Source organism: Blastomyces dermatitidis (genome assembly GCF_000003525.1).
Source record: "Blastomyces dermatitidis ER-3 genomic scaffold supercont1.2, whole genome shotgun sequence".
Lineage (NCBI taxonomy): Eukaryota > Fungi > Ascomycota > Eurotiomycetes > Onygenales > Ajellomycetaceae > Blastomyces > Blastomyces dermatitidis.
This window is the reverse complement of record NW_025544775.1, coordinates 1,798,026-1,816,974: the sequence shown is the minus strand read 5'-3', so window position 1 is coordinate 1,816,974 and position 18,949 is coordinate 1,798,026. Positions and strand designations below refer to the sequence as shown.

At 45.9% G+C, this 18,949-nt stretch overlaps 4 protein-coding genes across 6 annotated transcripts; 2 read left to right on the top strand and 2 right to left on the bottom strand.

Annotated features, from left to right (window-relative positions):
* Positions 1 to 141: 141 nt before the first annotated feature.
* BDCG_01540 (pre-mRNA-splicing factor cwc22) lies at positions 142 to 4,468 on the top strand. Its single transcript, XM_045417050.1, has one exon. It carries the CDS (start codon positions 344 to 346, stop codon positions 3,176 to 3,178), a length of 2,835 nt encoding a protein of 944 aa, XP_045273976.1. The 5' UTR covers positions 142 to 343; the 3' UTR covers positions 3,179 to 4,468.
* On the bottom strand, positions 4,062 to 10,125 carry BDCG_01539 (RNA binding protein). 3 transcript variants are annotated; one of them, XM_045417047.1, is made up of 6 exons: positions 7,644 to 10,125; positions 7,207 to 7,465; positions 6,535 to 7,112; positions 6,286 to 6,442; positions 6,031 to 6,226; positions 4,062 to 5,952 (listed from the first exon to the last, which is right to left on the bottom strand). In XM_045417047.1, exons 3-6 carry the CDS (start codon positions 6,613 to 6,615, stop codon positions 4,899 to 4,901), a joined length of 1,488 nt encoding a protein of 495 aa, XP_045279630.1. In that variant the 5' UTR covers positions 6,616 to 7,112; positions 7,207 to 7,465; positions 7,644 to 10,125; the 3' UTR covers positions 4,062 to 4,898. The 3 variants fall into 3 exon arrangements, with proteins under 3 accessions (XP_045279630.1, XP_045279629.1, XP_045279631.1); XM_045417049.1 differs by having other exon boundaries at positions 4,062 to 4,879; positions 5,027 to 5,952; positions 6,535 to 6,675; positions 6,766 to 10,058; XM_045417048.1 differs by having other exon boundaries at positions 7,340 to 9,995.
* A 497-nt stretch (positions 10,126 to 10,622) lies between these two features.
* On the bottom strand, positions 10,623 to 11,935 carry BDCG_01537 (uncharacterized protein). Its single transcript, XM_045417046.1, has 2 exons — positions 11,688 to 11,935; positions 10,623 to 11,530 (listed from the first exon to the last, which is right to left on the bottom strand). Exons 1-2 carry the CDS (start codon positions 11,767 to 11,769, stop codon positions 11,058 to 11,060), a joined length of 555 nt encoding a protein of 184 aa, XP_045273975.1. The 5' UTR covers positions 11,770 to 11,935; the 3' UTR covers positions 10,623 to 11,057.
* Positions 11,936 to 14,254: 2,319 nt separating this feature from the next.
* Positions 14,255 to 14,483, top strand: BDCG_16379 (uncharacterized protein; the record flags this gene model as incomplete). The annotated part of the gene is made up of 1 exon (XM_045425622.1): positions 14,255 to 14,483. One exon carries the CDS (start codon positions 14,255 to 14,257, stop codon positions 14,441 to 14,443), a length of 189 nt encoding a protein of 62 aa, XP_045273974.1. The 3' UTR covers positions 14,444 to 14,483.
* Positions 14,484 to 18,949: the final 4,466 nt, after the last annotated feature.

Below are 18,949 nucleotides of genomic sequence, written 5' to 3'. Positions count from 1 at the left end.
TAAGTTACGAGACGCGGTAGGTTAATTCCTGGAAACGGTTGACGAAGGAATGATGTATAGATATAGAAAACGGCCACCGCCGTAGCTGTTGAGTAGAGTAGTAAGGGTGATCAAGGTCAATTCTCCCCGGCTGTCGCGACTGTAACTAAATGTCACGTGATTAGTCAATCGGCGCGCTAAAACCTTTTTTGACCAAAAGCATCATCCACCTTATGCTGCGCGCCGGATGGCGTTCACCAACTCGCAACCTCGCTGCGCAAACATCGCTCTCAGCCACGCGAGCGATTATAATACCTGAATATGACTTGGGCATAACGACAAACATATCACCTATTGCTCGAAAATGGAAGATCCAGTGATGCTGCAGTCAGCAGTTCGCCTGCCTACACCTCCCCCCGGCACCTCTTACTCTCCCCAGCCTTCAGGGACTCGGAAAAGGTCACCACCCTCCCGCTCCCCTTCACCTGACCGACGTCGTTCTCCCCCAAACGGCACTTCTCGGGATGGGCCTGACCAGCCACATGAAGAGTCGGCTCGTTATATGGAGAGGGAGCAGCAACTTACTGAACGGCTTCGAAAACGCGAGGCTCCCGCAAAGTCTCTAACTGAAGAAGAGAAGCAAGCTGCTGCGAAGGCAGAATATGAAAAGCTGCTGAATATGCGCTCCGGTGGAACATATATTCCTCCAGCAAAACTCAGAGCACTCCAAGCTCAGATCACCGACAAGACCAGCAAGGAATACCAACGGATGGCATGGGAGGCCCTGAAGAAATCCATCAACGGTCTGATCAACAAAGTCAACGTCTCAAATATCAAGTTTATTGTTCCTGAGCTTTTTGGCGAAAATCTCGTCCGCGGAAGAGGTCTCTTTTGCCGAAGTATTATGAAAGCTCAAGCTGCCAGTTTGCCGTTTACACCGATATATGCTGCAATGGCCGCGATTGTCAACACGAAACTTCCACAGGTCGGGGAGCTATTGCTAAACCGACTCATAGTCCAGTTCCGCAAGGCCTTCAAGCGAAATGACAAAGCTGTATGCATCTCATCAACAACATTTATTGCCCACTTGTGCAATCAGCAGGTAGCGCATGAGATGGTAGCGGCTCAAATTCTCCTGCTTTTGCTACACAAACCTACGGATGATAGTGTGGAGATTGCTGTTGGCCTTACAAGGGAGGTTGGTCAGTACTTGGAGGAAATGGGCGGGCCTATCGCGCTGGCTGTGTTTGACCAGTTCAGGAATATCCTCCACGAGGCGGATATTGATAAGCGCGTACAATATATGATCGAAGTGTTATTTCAAGTCCGCAAGGATCATTACAAAGACAACCCTGCTATCAAGGAAGAGCTAGATCTCGTGGAGGAGGAAGACCAGATTACCCATCGCGTTAGTCTGGATGATGAAATCGATGTCCAAGATGGCCTAAATATCTTCAAGTATGATGCGCAGTGGGAGGAACATGAGAATGCATATAAGAAGCTAAAAGCCGAGATTCTGGGCGAAGGTAGCGATGAGGAAGACGAGGACGGGTACGAAACAGATGAGAGCTCCGATGAAAATGAGGAAGACGATAAGGACCAACAAATGGATATTAAGGACCAGAGCAATACAGATCTTGTTAACCTCCGAAGGACGATCTATTTGACTATTATGTCGAGTATTGATTTTGAAGAATGTTGCCACAAACTCATGAAGATCACTCTGCCACCAGGACATGAATCGGAGCTACCGTCCATGATCATTGAATGTTGCTCGCAGGAACGGACTTATTCCAAGTTTTATGGTTTGATTGGGGAGCGTTTTGCGAAACTCAACCGTCTTTGGGCCGACCTGTTTGAGGAGGCCTTCATCAAGTATTACGATACCATCCATCGCTACGAAACAAATCGCCTACGGAACATTGCAAAATTCTTCGGGCACATGCTCAGCTCGGACGCGATTGGCTGGCACGCACTGTCTATTATTCATCTTAATGAGGAAGAGACAACATCTAGCAGCCGTATCTTTGTTAAAATCCTCTTTCAGGAACTTGCTGAGGTTCTTGGAATGGCGAAACTTCAGGGAATCTTCAGAGATGAAATACTTCAACCTAGTTTTGAGGGCTTGTTCCCGACTGACAATCCGAGAAACACTCGCTTCTCAATCAATTACTTCACTAGTATTGGTATGGGTGTTCTCACAGAAGGGATGCGCGAGCATTTGAAAAATCTGCCCAAACCCACGATTCCGGCGCTACCGGCGCGAGAAGCAGAATCAGACTCAGAGTCAGTCAGCTCATATTCAAGCTATTCGTCATATACTGGTTCTTCCAGGTCCCGCTCGTATTCTCACTCTCGTTCACCTTCTCGTGGCCGAAGACGGTCAGCGTCGTTCTCTCGCTCTCCCTCATCTAGGGGAAGAAGCTTCAGCAGAAGCAGGAGCAGAAGCCATAGCTACACACCATCCCGTTCACCGACCCCTCCGCCGAGGCGTCGGGGTAGACAACCTTCATACTCTCGGTCGCCATCTCCCGCCAGCTATAGGTCTCGATCTGTATCATATTCTCCCGACCGTCGCCGCTCTTCGCCGCTCAGACGACCAGATTCGCGTGGTAAGGGCAAAGCAGTCGCTGTGAGGGGAGGCAGCAGACGCTCTCTATCCCGTTCAATCACCCCTCCCCGTCGCGGACGGGCCAACGGCGGCCGCGACAGGTCGACAAGCTACTCACGCTCCCCGTCCCCTCCGCCTCGCTCAAGTAGAGGAAGGCGACGAAGCCCTCCGTCCTTGTCGCGCTCACGAATTCCCCTGCCTCGCAAACCACACAAGGATAGGCGACGATCCCCCTCTCGATCCGCCACACCACCTCCTCGCGCCAGGGCGCACAGGGGCCGGAGCAGGAATAGACACTCGTCCAAATCCCCGTCACGCTCCCCTTCTCCCTCCCCGCGCTATAGACATAGATATAGCCGGTCTCCTGCATCCGTTTCTCGTTCTCGATCCCCTCGCCGCTCGCGGACTCCACCAAGACGTGCACGTCCGCGACGTGATAGTCGCGGAGGCGGTCGTGGTGGCCGGAAACGGTCGCTTCCGCCTGGTGTTTCTCGGTCCCGGTCCAGATCTCGATCCCGATCCCGACCACGGTCTCCGGTGCGAACAGCACCATCCGGTGGACGCGCTAGGGCATCTGATTTCTTGTAATCGTATCCATTATTTTATTCTTTTCACTTTTTTATTTTCTTTCTTATAATGTGGCTTCTTTGGAGGGAAAAGAGAAATATTAAAGCTTTCGTTCGCTATTGGCCTATGGTTAACAAGACATACTAGTATTAGAAGAATAAACGATGTACGTTTTGAGGTTTTTATGGTCTGCACTTTTGAAATCAATGTTTCCTTCCCATTATTTGCTCTTTTGATTCTTCTTGTGCTTGACATTCTGCCGTTTTCATAGCTTGAAGGGTGTTTAGTTTGGTTGGCGCATATACTCCATGTTCGGACATAGCTATTTCTCGTGACACGGCTAGTCAACATGGTCTTGCTTTTTTTCCTCGTTGTACTAAAACTAAACAACTTGAGTCCTTTTTCGTCTTCTTTTCCTGTATTTTATTTTCTGTTGTTATTTTTCTTTCTTCAGAAAAAGAGAATGTTATGTTTAATTGGGGCTTGTCATCATCTATATCTATATTTTACAACCTGACATTTGAAATAAGAAATCCATGTGATCAAGATGGTTTCCTTTATTATTTTTATTTACATATTATTTTCTCTTATTTCCCACTACATCTCTCCACAAAGCATTTAAATAGACGTCTAGGTTCTCTAGATGACACGCTCGGAGGAAGTGGCAAGAAGCAACAGCAATTTTTCATGCTTTTAATGCTACACAATTGAATTCCAATACAACATGGAAAATTTATCTGAGTTTTTCCTGTGGAACTTGGGTTCCCCTTTGGGAAATGAAGGAGAGCGGGAGACCTAACAATGTCATTGATGTTGACGTGTGGCCAACGCGACGTAATGAAGGGCCTGAAAACTGACATGCCCGTAGTGTTGTCTAGTGGAACAGGAAAAAAAGGGTTAGATTTACCGCAGTTCTATTCTTTTCTAACATGATGAGAAAGGGGCTGAAGTATAATTGAGGATGAAGCAGGAAGTCGGTTTGTGGATAATTCTACTGCCTAAGTTAAATGTATAAATTATGCTACTAAACACAACAACGGAGGGTTAAATGGTTTCTGAAATGGGCGTTGGGGTATTTTGAATGGCTTGCGCTGCTATGGCTGACTATGGCAGGTTGGCAAATTCAGGGTTTGTGCTTGTTATCCTTAGATGTAAACTGAGGGGAAAATGATATCAGAGAATAGAACAAATAATAGAATTGCAGAACTGAAAAAAAATGGGGGAATAGATGAATCATAAAAGCAGAAGATGATAAGTGAAGATGGGAAAAGAAGAAAAGAAAGCAAAAAAAGTAATAAACCCCTATATTCCATCCTAGAGACGAAGCGAGTTCATTAAATGGAAGATAAATGAATAAGAGTGAAAGATCGTCCAAGTAGATCTCATCCTAGGGCATATCGTGTTCATAATGTAGATTAGAATTTTGCCATATTCCGCGATCAGTTGATTACCTTCTCCTCGCATCCCAACTGACCTGCTCCCCTGTCTGCGCTGATTGAATCACCCTCAACCCGTGTTCCCCCTTCTTTCAGAAATAGATGGTTTTGCTAAAACCGTATGCAAGCGAGTGAATGATCTCTCTCAGGGAGTTCGTGTATTTCTCATCGATGATGTCCTTCACAGGACAAAAGCAGTGGTGGGTACGTCGATCATCGCCTGTTCTCATAAATTTAACTGGCTCGTTTTACAGCCGAATCTCCTGGATTCTCCGGGAAAGGTCAGCTGGATGTGCAACGATAGATTAAATATGGGCATTAGCATATGATAAATAACTTTTCGGATGTAGAATCGAGGGTGACGGATAGGGTTGGGATTCAATCCCGGGGAATAGATTGAAAGGAGGCAGCATAAGAAGCAGGCAAGACATACCTTCAGAGCCAACCGTCTCGCCGCTAGCTCGTCCAGCTTTCAATCCAACCCTTGACCCATTGACTACCAGCGGTTCGCTTCTCTTTGGGGAACCATCTTGACTAGATCTGGGAGAAAGATCGGTCGAGTCCGTGGGTGACTTCAGATCTGTCGATATTGGCGCTGCTGTCACCGCCTTCCCGCCATTCCCGTTGCCGACGGCCGTCCCAGTTTCCATCCTACTTCCACCATTTCCATTTCCATTCTCATTGAGATTTTTGTTTCTAGCAATTCGATATGGTGTAAATACCGCACCATGGCCATTGATATCGACCCAATTACCACTACCACTCCTGCTTCCTCCACAATCTCGGTCAAATCGAATTCGAATTCTGGACCCTTTGAAATACGAATTGTCAAGTAGGGTGACAGCTCTCCGCGCCTCTTCCTTGGTTCGAAAAGTAGCAATTGCATAGGCTCTTGGGTAGCGACCTCCCCCTTTACGATCTTCACGAACATCGCATCGCTCCACGATACCAGCCGTACGGAGATGGTCCTTCAAATTCTGACAGGTGGTGTCGATAGTAAGATTTTGGATGAAAATGCTGCATGAATGTACACCTGAATCATCGCGGAACATGCGAATGTTGTTATTGTTGTTAGTTAGGCGAGGCATATTGGCACTATGAAGTTCGTAAAGGGGCTGGATGCACAATGATGTGGAGTATCGGTGGATTGTAGCTGGTGAGTGTTCGAATTGCTGACCCAGAATTGTCGTTTGCATTGGGAAATGAACATCGCTTGGGTAAATTAATGGAAAGTGGTAGGCTAGCGGGTCCGTCACAAGGGGGACGAGGGGATGCTGATGCTGGGCGTGTAGGTTTACAGGAGTGGTGAAGTGTGTATAGTCTAATGAGGTAGCGTAAGGCTGGGGGGCCGGGAAGTTCCTGCGCTTGTTTGTGAGCCTATATGTTTCTTAATAAAAAGTGGACAAAGGGATATTAGCTCTCCAAAACCAAACATACTCAGGGGGCATAGTGCTCGTCGGGGAGGAGACAAGCGGTGCGCATCTTGGAGGACTCGAGTATCCACCCCCAGCATATGGTATTCGGCTTACTGGTAGACTCTTGGTCGGGCCAGCAATGGGTTCGGTCGGCGCACTTGCGAGCGAAAGCGTTACAGTCAAACTATTACCATTCCATCCGTTCGTTGACAGCCTGTCTTTTGGGGTTTGTCAGAAAAAGCCCGTTGTGATGGGCGATTTACAGGCCAATACTTACTATAAGTGCGCCACGCTTCGTCTTCATTTTTAACTATTATTTGACCAAGCCCAGTTGGATGGCCGTGGCTATCATCGTAAACTACAGCCTGCCGTATATGCAAAGCAGTTTGGCGAACAAGATCTTTCAGTTCCTGCCATCGACATTGAGGCGGAATCTATCCCACAAAGGTCAGATAATCAACACTTCTTTCCCCCCAAAACTCGAAATGGACAGTGAGGCTGAGAAATAAGAACAGATGAAGCTTACACCTTGGAGAAATACGACATATTCTTCATCCGTTGACCGAGAATTCCTCCGGCCATCTCGTTGCCTTGGTGAAATCGGCATGATTATCCTTCGGAAGCTAAGAATCCCAAATCTGATCGCATATATATACTAAATACTTTTCTAAAACGATCAAGGATGAATTATTTTAGATCAAGAGACTCCGAATGCAGTAAGGAAAGCCCATTCGCGGGCGTTTGGTTTAGAGCTTACCTCTGTGGGTGGCGGTTTGCTAGTTGTTGGGCCCGAGAACAAGCCCAATGAATGAAGTTCCAAGCGGTCGGTCGCAAAGAAAATGCACGATATTTGCTCCGAAATAGTAATATCGGACGGTCTTAAGTATATGTGTTGCGGTTTCCGACGCTGGCGCCCTTCCATCCGTGACTCCAGAGGGAAGAACTGGGGCGGGGAGGTTAAGACGCTTTCATGAACAAGCAGAGCAGGTCGGAGCTAGCAGCGCAATAGGAGAGTCCCAGGCGGAGAGAGTAGAATCAAGAGAAGGGCAATGCAACACATAAAAGAAAATCGTATGACGGGAGATACACTGTGGCCAAGGCTGGCTGTTTCGAAACGTCAGCGAGTACGGATAGGGTATACAAGCAAATGTCTGTCAAAACGTGAGGAAATGGCCGCAGAAGGACGGAGCTACCCCACGGAATGTATAAAAAAGGGCTCAAAGATCGGTACTCTCGAAAGATGATCCTTTCTAAGGAGGGGTTCTGTCTTCGGTGTTTTTGCGGATTGCAGGTAGCCAACCCTTTCAAGATCAGGATATTTCAATACCCACTACAAAATAAGGCTATTCGGTGGGAATGGCGGGATGGTTGGCAGCAGCCACAGTGCGTTTATCGTCAAATGAAAGGCAGCTAAATATTATTCGAAAAATAAGGCAACCCTCTCCAACTCTAGTTCCCTTTTCATGCATCGAGCAGTCAGTTTATTAGAAAACAATATTTGTGATCCCCCTTCAAGGGTGGTGCCAAAGGTTGTATACGGGCATGTATAAAATGGTTTCGCAAGGCATTGAGGTATGAAATAATAACAAGAAGTGACAAGCTAGGTATTTGCCAAAGATCAGTATCACATCTTACCGTGATGGATGCACAAACACATATCATTCGGGGGAATCCGTTTTTGCAGCCACATTGACATAATCCTCACAATTCCATTACGTGCGGAGGCTTTTTGCAGCGTTACCAGTTCCCGATGCCTGACAGGAACGGAGGGGAGGACGAATGAGGAGTGCCCATACCACTGGCAAGTATGTGGCCTGTCATTGGTTATGCAAGAGCCAAAGGGGAAGGAGTTCTCGCTGAACATCAGAATAAAAAGAAAAGAAAAAGAGAAAACACGCCTATCCACAAGTTTCCAGGCGGTGCTGAAAGAGGCACTTTGACAAAACCATCTTGATCAACTTTGAAAAGCTAGTCCTCCCGAGCGAGATTGGAATCTGTCAGTCTATTTTGAGCCTTGACCAGAGTGTGGGTGATATGGCTGATGCTCGCCTGTTTCTTTGCTTTTTCCTTAGGTTAGAACCAAGACAAAGAACTGCTGTTATCGGCCAAGAGACCTTAGCAGATACGGAAGTAAATCGACTGAGTCGGGGCTTGCCCTGATTGTTAGAGTTTCCCGGTCTGTGATTTGACGGATATAAAAGCTTCAAACCCCTCAAATCCACCCTCCAGAGAAGTTTGGCAACAGCAGCGACCAGTAGCCGGACGTCAGGAAGGGAAGTGATCATGAAGTCAGCAGGTTCCGACCAAATCCTCACAAGAATTAAAGATTAAAACAGGTATCCATTTGCTTAGACCAGGGTCGTACCACTGGTGTTCTGGAACCCTGAAATGGCTGAAAGTAAGAATAATAATGGGATGAAATCGATCTTAGATCAATCGACCGATGATCTCGTTTTGCTTTTTCTTTCTTTTTTTTTTTTTTTTTTTTTCCTTTTGGGTGGGACGATCTTCTGGGAGGTCCCAGTCCGCCAGGGTTCATCTGTTGGCACTGCTGTGCGCCATCCAAATGCAGTGCATATGAGTATGAGGTGTCTAATACATGCACGGTGCGGTGCCGCACACATATCCGTGGATGACTATCCTTCTTTTACTCCTCCCTCCCCACCCCATTTGGCAGCGCTTAAATGGGACGTGGGAAGCACGACGTATATTTCTGACGCAAAAAAAAAGTACACCTGCGACGACAGAAGAGCTTTAGTGGGAGGGAGACACCAATTCAGGGGAAAACACAGTATGGCGTTTCGCAAAGAGAAGGAGGAAAAACAACATGTCTCGAAGTTATCTGAAAAAACCGATGCTGGGGATTCGTAGAAATCAATGCCTGGGGATAGGATAGGCCTCTTGCCCAGGGTTGGTGCTGCAGAAACTGGGATTAACAAGTAAGAACGAATCAATAGTCCCATCAGCAAGCCTCGAGCGGCGGCTCGAGGGGAGATGCCCATCATGATGCACAAACGTCTCCCCAACGGGCTAATAGTCTGGTGGTTCAGGAAATGCGCCAAAATGGTCGGAGGTGAGGGCGAAGACAATAATAATATTAATGGGTCTATTACTTTGTCCCGCAGCAACTCTAGCGGCATAAATATGCGAGTAGTCACCAACGGACAGGGCCCATCCGCATGCCAAATTTGATGTCAGGTCAGGGCGTGAATCAGCGAGCACCGAATTCCAATAACCTTTGCGCCTCAAATATGCTCGAGGTGTCGTCGACAAGTTGTTAGCGCGTGTGTTTCGGCTTGGGACTCCTAGTCGGCCTCAGGCCCAACTCGCGGATATGATTCCAAATGATATCTTAATTTCGCTCGCAGTGTGGCAACGAGACGGTTCTGCAGATATATATTGGAGCGGCAAGTAGCCGAGTACATCGCTTGAAGAGTAGATCATTTACTCATACAGTCTATACAGCCCACCCATGTAGATGTACAGGAACCTCTTGCCACTGTGCAGGCCAAATGTGGCTGGCTGCCGGGGCGGTGGAGCTGTCGGGGTTACGAGAAATGACAAGTCACAAAGGCTGCTCATTGCTTTCCAGGTCCCAGGATCGTACCAGGACTTCAGGAGAAGAAGCTGGTGAACCGTTCCCCGGTTGCTGCTGAAGAAAGATCGCGGAGTATATGCACGTACGCAGCATATGCCATGTCATTTCTGAGTGGTTGCCAATATTTCCAAGGTTCCAGCTCAGGCTAAGTTACTCTCCAATTGCAAGATCTTGAAGTGACTTGCAGCACTAGTGAAAATAGGAGCGCAGTTAGGTATCCGAACTGAACATTGCCTTAGAACCCTTCAGACGAACAATCGCCATCACTCATTTTTCTTCATCTTATCCGCCGATCATGCTGCCTCCCGCTTTAATTCCCCGCTCCTTGAGCGCTTATTTTGGACTATTTTCCAGGGCCTAAAATGTTGGATGTTCCCCTTCATTACACATGCACCTTGTTCTACGCTCAGCAAATTGAATCCATTTCTATCTCTTGTCTCCCCAGGGACGAACAGAGGGCCCCCAGCGTCGAACCAGAATGCTGATGCGGCGATGCAAATATCCTGAAGCCGCTCTTATACTCAGGACGCCCGCACGGGCAACGAACGAGTATATTCCAGACTAGACTAGCTGACCCCGCGAGGTCCTGAGGCTTCCAGTCGATCGAAAAGCCCCGGGCGTTCCGAAATTTGGGATGTGACGCTGCTCTCCATAGCCTGACCACCAACAAGCTGCTGTTATTGGACTCGGACGGATCTTCCGCTTGAGCTGAAACGACACCAAATGAAGATCCTCATTACCGCTCAGGACGCCCACCGGCGTTTGAATTCTGGGGTATCAAACCCTCAGGAGGTAGGTGGAACAGTAGCATGAGGAAATACGCATATGTCTGGCTACTAGTTAAGATTCTAACGCCTTGATGGCCGCATCTACGCTAAATAAGTGGTTCATTCAGTCCTGAACGTTGTCAACCGGGCTAGAAATCATGCAAACTCAATAAATCGTCTGGTTATTTCTTCTCCATCCTTTGTTCCCCCCCTTTGCTATCATCTTGATTTCACAGCCCCCCACGTATCTCTCGCGGATAGATACTCTTTGATAAACCCAAATACAACGCAGAATGTTGTGGTGGGAGTGGGACGCGATCATCTCATTGATAGCACTGATGTGATGAGCGAACCGTCCGCCGCTAAACTACGATTTAACAACCTGCTACATATTATTATTACCGAGCGGAAGGATGCCTGATTGCTTATTGGAGTCCAGATTTATCTTCATTCTTAATACAATTATAAAAGAGCATCAAACATCAAAATTTTGTTACCGCGTTTAATATACAATCTAGACTAATTGTTCGAATAAGCCCGGCTTTCTTGTGCCATTCCCGAGGAACAAAACAAAAATGACCAAAAGTCAATGTCAAAATGACAATCACCGAAGGGGATCCCAAACCCACCATCTCCACAGCCCGATGGTTCCCTACAGAAGCACTATAAAAATGCCGGACCCCCTCACCATAAGGCGGCATACAAACCCACCAAAACCCCAGCCAACGGAAATAAGCTTCGCGCTCCATTAAGTCCTATCCAACGACAAATAAGTTGCTCCGTCTCCTCCCTCGCGCCCACCTTGACCACCGTCGGCTCCGACTCGACCACCTTCGCCTGCTCCAGCAGTGCCCTATTCGTCTTCGTCATCGCAATTAGGGTGAACGGGACAATGGATAAAGTGAGCACAGCGGCAGCGCAGTATAACGTTGCTGCGTTTTCAGCTGTCTGGCGGAAAAGGGCGGTTCCGGAACGGACGGACCAGGCGAGGTAGAAGAATGCGGCGGCAGTGGTGAGGGCGATGGGTGGGTTCTGTACTGAGCCTAGGTGATAAATGTTTCGCCATAGTTTTGCAAGTGTAGAGGGGGGTAAGTTGCTTTCTTTGGCGGAGGTGAGGAGGGAGGGTGCGACGTTTAGGCTGTAGGCGGCGATGTTGCCTGGTCGATCGATATATTAGCATTTGACACATGTGGTTCTTTTTTTTGGCGCATTTGCCTTTTTGGATATGATGCGTATATATGAGATGTTGATATAATGATCATTTCATCTCTCCGCATTATCCATCAAGCAAACGTCATTGACGTCTTTGCTTACCGGAGAGCCAGGCTGCGCCAGATAAGCCAACTGCTTGGGCGACGCGGAAAGCAACTGGACAAGAGGCCATGTTGGTGGTCATTGTTGAGCCTGGTTTAAAACTAGAGCTGATGATTGTTTCTCGTCGAGCAGAAATTTTTGCTGGAATACTTTCCAGAGATACTTTAGCTTGGGTGGTTGATGGCGCTGCTCTTTTATTCTGCTGCCTGGACAAACAATATCCAGGAAAAGTTAGTATTATGACGTCACTAGGCAGGCCATGAACTCCGCAAAGCTAACCTTTTAAAATTTTGCGTATGGTCTTTGCAGTGTGTGTCGCATCAACATATCATATCGTCAACAGGCGCAATTCCGCGATTCTTTGGCTATCAGAAACATTCGTGGCCGTTAACCTCTTTTTTTTTTTTTTTTTTTTTTTTTTTTTTTTTTTTTTTTTTCAACATCACAATCACCTCGAACCTCGAATGCATCTCAAGGATTCCTTTTCTAACTAGACCTCAATTCTCTTTTGAATGACACACAAACTTCTACTCCCACCACACGCGATTTGAAATTGAATATATCCATTACAATATTTTTTCTTTATTATTTGTATGTGAATTGCATGGCGATAGAGGATATGAATATAAAATCAGCTCTCTGCTGTTTGCATGACATGACATTGTGTTTTTTGCACCACCCAGCTCCCCTCTTACAAATGACGTTTATTGTTTCTTTTTTTTTTTTTTTTTTTTTTTTTTTTCGGTCTCACGCACGAGAGATTGTAATAAGATGCCCCCATGTCTGCTAGGCGAGAGAAAAAGGAAAAAAAAAAAGAAAAGGAGAAATGAAACTAAACTAAAACATAGAAATAGGTGGTATGGTATGTATTTGAGTAAACCTGAGAGATATAGTATGTAAAAAGTCGGAAAAAAGAATTAAAAAAAAAAAAAAAAAAAAAAAAAAAAGATTTTGCCATCTGTCCCGCTGATCACTGATCTACCAAATATCTGAAACTAAACTGGCAAAATCCCATCTGTGGATCTCAAACAGTTGTTTTGCGGTGAGAAGAGAGGGCAAAGTCAGTCAGCTGATGATGGTGCGGCTGTGTGATAATATTAATGTAACAACCGATGCGATGGATGCGGAAGGCGTCAGTCAATTGGGCGATGATTACCACCGGGAGATCACGAATGAGGCCGAAATGCAGCATGGGAGTTTCTTTCCCTTTTCTTTCCATTTCCTTTTTGAAAAATTGCTAATATCAGGGGAAAAAGGGTAGCAAAAATAAAGCCCGGACAAGTTAAGTTGTTGGAGCTGTCACATTCTTTTTTTTTAATTTTTTTAATATTTTTTTTTTTTTTTTTAAATGCCTAGAAGGTTATTTTTTTGGCGCGATGATATTCATCTCGGTTTATAAAACTGGAATAGATAAGAATGGCTGAAAAATAGGCTGAGCTGAGGCCTGATCTGAGACCTGCGGACTGAGTGCTTTTGGCTTGTTTCCGAATACAGTAACCGAATGCTTGGTTGCAGGATCCCGTGACGTTGTGTTTCGCCGTAGCTTATTTCCGTCACGACCGGCCCTGGAGTTTCGGAATAGTCGCCGACAGAACAAACACAACACGCAAAACCCCGCCATTCCCCCAATCTCCGGAGTCTGTGATAGGCTGGGGAGTTTTATAGATATTTGATTTTTTTTTTTCTTTTTCACCGCCAGCGACGAAGAAGGGAAGAAGTATATCATCATAGGGATATATGTAATAGGCGGTGAGTGATAAATTTTGAAATTCAAATGGCATTACCAGTTGCGAGGATGGCTGGGCCCCGTCGGGGATGGTTCGCGCGGAGATTGGCGGAGGGTGAAGCTCGAAAAAAAGGCGAGGGCGACATGCGAAAAACGTTGCTGTCGCGTGAGGGGTAGTTGGTTCGGTCTCCAACGGCCGTTTCTCTTTTTGCTTTTTGTTTTTTTATTTGTTTTTGACCCTAGGCAGTTGGGTTGTCAAATCCACCCCCCTCCCTTACATTTCACATTGATTAGTATACAATTGGTCAGGCATACTTCTTGTCATTTTGCCTTGGGGTGATAACGATGGCATTCTCGTGTTTCGATTGGCCGGTATCAGTGAGTTTGTCCTGATCTGAGGATTGAGGATTCGCAGATTTCAATCTCGTCCAAAATATTCCTTTTTTGATATTTGGTTGGCCTTTTCTTCCATTGTTCCCTATCGTCCATCGGCGGGGCGACAAGGTAGATTTTGTCTCCTTTGAAATGAAAAAGCTACTGGATTTGGTTCGAGGTAAGAATTTTCTGTCGTGTTGGTTTGAGATTTTTTGGAGGTTGTTATATTTTTCATGCTGCTATTTTGTTGCGCGTAGAAAACGTATGGTTGATGTTGTTGTTTCTTTTTTGATATGGCCCTGTCAAGTGGTTGGTTTCCCTGTTGCAGGGCTCCTCTCAGCGATTATTGAAACCAACCATCGACGCGCAGCGGCCGCAGTAGTAAGAGTTGATACCGAATCGAACAACGCCGCAGGAGGAGGAATGTTCGAGGCAAAGAGATCGCTGGCATCTTGAGCAGCGAACAATGTCGAAGGTGGACGCAGCAGGGGTTGTAGAATCAGAGGAGGTGCGGGGAGTCAGTCCTGCGCCCGAGGTATTGGAGGATGACTCTTGCATTGGTGCTGAAGTTGAGCTCATGGTCGATCGGGGGGATGGTGATTGGTCCAGAGAGACGTCGGGATGTTGCTTGGAGAGATATCTGAAGAGTATGTGAGAGGCGACGGAGGAGTGATAGAGAGTCAGATAGAGCGAGATTTGAAAAGGAGAGAGAGAAGAAGTGTTGTCGTTAGCAAGGAGGACCTTGGAGAGGAGTAGTAATATAGCACTGTAAACCAAGCAGGGAGAAAAAGCGTCGGCACTGGACACTACTTGTACCCAGGGGATTCGGCAATGGCGGTGTTCAGGCGAGCAATGCCCAGGGCGGTTTTCTGGTCAAGATCGAGCAAAACAGGGCGGGCCAAGCATCGACAAGGGGTGGAAAAGGCGGCTGGCAGGAAAAAAGAAAAAGCCTAAAAAACTAATAAAAGACTAAAAGACTAAAAAAACAACAGTCAACAACGGCCTTGATCCCTGACTGCTGAATTTTGTGTGTCTCTCTCTCCCTCTCTCTCTCTGTGTGTGTGTGTGTTTTACTTGTTCTTCTTCCCGGCCTGACAAGCAAGCCGCCTCTTCTCTCGCTGACCAGTGGAGCCAGATGTGCGGCCGTAATGCATGCAGGGATTTTCTGATTCTGATTTCGTGCAGGTGTCGGGCTGCAAAATCTACAGCATAAGCAAGCGAGGAAACGAAAGGAGATGACTTTGTTTCAATGTGTCAATGTTTCAATGTTTCAGCGTTTCAATGGGGCTGTGGGTGGGTACAAGAAGTAAATAGGGCGTCGGCGGGACTCTATTTGAGAAAATTATTTTGCTGCTGATGAGATTTGGTGGAGGGTTTGAACAACATTAATAAGTCCAAGGGGGAGGAGGCGGTTATAAGAATAACAGGTTAACAACAGGTTAACAGGTTAGTTAATGATAAAAAGTTGGTTAGAGAACGAGAAAGCTGTCAGAAGCGCGTGGGCGACAAGGCAGCGATAAAACACGATAGTTTAAAAAAAAAAAAAAAAAAAACCAGTTAAATAAACAATAAACCCACCAAAACAAATCCAAGACTCTCTCGTCTCTGGCCGGCTCTTTGGGGCAAGCAAGAATTGGATATCCTGGGGAGGACAAAAATGACGAGCATCCGCAGCCAGTCGCAGGCAGAGGCGCGGCCGAGAGTGGAGACGCCGGATGAGCAACCAGAAGACGACGACAGCAGAATCGAGTCAGACAACGGCGAGTTGCCCGTTGCGAATCTGGATGCCTGACTGTCGTAGCATCTTGTGTTTCATAAAATTCACCTATCTCTTGTTGATATTTATCATTTTGAATTATTATTCTCAGGCATTTGTTTTTATAAATCACTTAACCCCAATCTCGCAACCATGGTTCAGAATGTAAATAAAATCGAAGCGTCATGGATTGGGGTCGGTTACTTATTATTAATTAGATGTTTACCAAAAAGTACTTTTTTGGTTTCTTTTTAAATAAACTTCGCTCGAGATTTGCTCCAATCTCAAATGAATAATAATAAATAAATTTATGATCAGTTGTCGTCGAAAGGGCGCCGAGGTGAAGTTCCACTCCACCCCCCCCCCCCCTTCTCCTCCCCCTCCGGTCATCTAGCCTACAGAGCCATCACGCTCGTTCTCAGGCCTCGTGCAGCGCGCAGCAAAACATCCAGACAGAAGAAACCAGCGCTGTGTTTTGCTCTGGGTGAGAAAGCATCGCCCTGGCAAGCTGGCCCGCGCCGCAATGCGGGCCCTCTCTGTGCGTCGGGTGGCCATTCGGGCCTGAGACTCACTCAATTCTGGCGTTTTGAGTGGGCTGTCGCTCAGGCTTCGCTGTTTACTACCTAGTTAGTTACTTACTTACTAAATTCTCAAAATTACCTAGGTAGCCAGCCAGCCCCTTGATGCATGCATGCATGTCTCGAAGGGTTGTTGGAGGCGAGGGAAGGGGAGGGGAGTGGGGGGAGTGAAAAATTATCTGAGGACCCTGAAATAGGGGGAAAACATGGCGATGCAGGATGACAACACTGTACATAAGCATAAGCGTACATAACTAAAACACAAATCCCGCATGCGGCGGCGGCGACGGCGGCGGCGGTGTTTTCTGGCGGTCCAACAACGCAGGAAGAGGAAAAAAAAGGAAAAGTGGAAAGTCGAAAAGCATTAGGCAACCTAAGTAAATAATAATAATAATAAAAACAAAAAGGTGTGCTGCCCGCCAGTAGTGGCTTGCTCCCTGAAAGAGGTAAAAAAAAGAGAAAAGGTCTTGCTTTCCTGCCAATTCCCCGACCGATGGCTGATAGCTACGGTGTCTTGGGTGTTTATTCTGTCTGTTCTTCGCTTAAACAATAGTTACGCCCACAGCCTCACTCTTCGTTCCGCCGACTCCCTGTGAAATCTACACCGTAATCCGTAGAGGATGTGACTCAGAATCCCCGGATCGCGAGATACAAAAGGCAGAGTACACCGAGGATTCTCTCCGCGGATCCCGGCCGGCATCTTTCTTGATGTTTGATGTTCGTCGCTTATTAGAGTTGTATCAAAGAGGTCGTTGGATCAGAGCAAGGTATGTATCAATAAGAATGAGGGGAGGAAAATATAACTATATATAGAATTAAAAATAATGAAGAAAGGAAAATAAATGTTTAAAACCTTAAAAAAACACCCCACTTCTCTCCTCCCCTGCTTCTCCTCTGCATGCCCCCAATATTTCTTATTATTCCAGTGCCACTGTATGTATGTACTTGTACTAACCCTGCACTGTGTCTTGTTGAGGAAATAACCCGCTCTCACACCCACCATCAATAATATTCAAAATCCCACGCTTTAAAACTCCCGCCAATTAATGCCTGGATCACGTGCAGAGATCCCTTCTGTAGATTTGCTGGGCGCTTTTGGGGATTCTGTTCTCAAGATTCCGGGATAACTAATAAAGGATATATAATTAATTGCCTAGAGGACGAACCCAAGCGCAGTCAAGCTGTTTGGTTTGCATCTAATAAAGCTAAAAACTACCCAGATTTTCTCCACTCGCTCCACCTTTTGACAGACACGGGGGAAATCCATGGATGTGAGGTGGGAAATGGAGGAGGCGAAATGGAGGAGGCGAAATATAGATATAATATATGTCATTCAATTTGTTCAGATAAAGTGACTATCTCATTTATGAATAGGCTTGAAGAGAAGTTCAAAGTGATCAATCATAGCAGGGTGAAAACACTTGATTCAATCTATTCTTCACAAAAGTCAATAATATGATGTCAGTCAAAATATGAGTCTGTGATTAAATATATTACTTACTATGATTTGTTCTTTTAATGCAATGAAGAAAAAGCAAAAGCATTCTTTCATTCTTTCATTTGAATGTAGATATATCTTGTTTCAGCTTGAGCAACTCTCTTCTCTCCTGCTTGCCTTTGATCAATTTCATCTCCTGTGAGATGCGGGATGCGGGATGCAGGATGCAGAATGCAGAATGCAGGGAACAGGGAATGAATGCATATCAGGGATTATCCATCTCTCTTGTAATTTTATTTTTGTTATTTTATTTTTTTGGGTTTTACAGGGTACATAGGAATACTCTGTACGTTTTTATTTCTTTCCACTGCCTTGCAGAAACTACAGCGTACACTCGATTGAACCCACGGACGTGGCATGCACGGCGGAAGATCGGCAGGCGGGGATGATATACAATGCATCCGTTTGACAGGATGTACGGAGTATATGCACGCAGATATTAATTATAATGATGACCCCCACCCTCACTCCCCACATCATTCCTCCGGGGGCACAACCTGTTGCTTCAGGGGACATGTTTGGTCACGGAAAACCACCCCAAATCGGATTAACCTGCATCGGAATCGGAACGGGGATTCCGTCTGAAAATACATCGCTCCACAGAAGTGTTGGCAACCCCGATCAAAATCTACACCTATTCAAGTAGTGAGAGGATATTAATTATTAACAAGCCCCCCTAGGGCCTCTACCACTTCCCACCCTCTCCCCTTTCACCCCCCTACCCCCCTCTACCCACCACCACCACCTCTACCGCCCCCTATCACTCTCTCCCTCTACAACCCTCTTCCACCCCGTATCACCCCTACCAACCCCTATCACCTCTATCACTCCTATCACCCCTTTCACCCCTTTCATCTCTTCCATTTCTTTCACCTCTTCCACTCTCTACTCTCTCTACTGCCTCTATTACCCTCCCCCTCTATCACTCTCTTTCACCTAGACTGACCGTGTGACCGTGTCTGGGACCAGGACCAAACTTTACAGTTGTCATGTTGTCTAAAAGCATTACTTCTGATCATGATTTGTATTCATCACATTGATCTCAAATTTCATTATTTTAAATATTAAAGATCTCAGATTCACTTTTCAAATAAAAATCTAGTTTCAGATAAAGAATATGTTTGAATTCTTAGTCACATTTTCATTCTGATCTCATTATTGAAAATGATATTAAATAAGACTATGAAATCATTTCTTACTTACATAATATCATAATATAGTACTCATTTATTGAAAATTCAATAGAGAGTGTTATTAAATATTATTACTTTTCTAAACACAGATTATAATTAATATCATTTTAATTAAAAAAAAATGTAAAATATAAAA

Coding starts and splice junctions, on each gene's coding strand:
- BDCG_01540 (XM_045417050.1), top strand. CDS start 344: ATGGAAGATCCAGTGATGCTGCAGTCAGCAGTTCGCCTGCCTACACCT.
- BDCG_01537 (XM_045417046.1), bottom strand. CDS start 11,769: ATGACCACCAACATGGCCTCTTGTCCAGTTGCTTTCCGCGTCGCCCAA. Junction 11,531..11,687: donor TGGCGCAGCCTGGCTCTCCG/GTAAGCAAAGAC, acceptor TCGATCGACCAG/GCAACATCGCCGCCTACAGC.
- BDCG_01539 (XM_045417047.1), bottom strand. CDS start 6,615: ATGCCGATTTCACCAAGGCAACGAGATGGCCGGAGGAATTCTCGGTCA. Junction 6,443..6,534: donor ATGTCGTATTTCTCCAAGGT/GTAAGCTTCATC, acceptor TTTGTGGGATAG/ATTCCGCCTCAATGTCGATG. Junction 5,953..6,030: donor ACGAGCACTATGCCCCCTGA/GTATGTTTGGTT, acceptor AAACAAGCGCAG/GAACTTCCCGGCCCCCCAGC.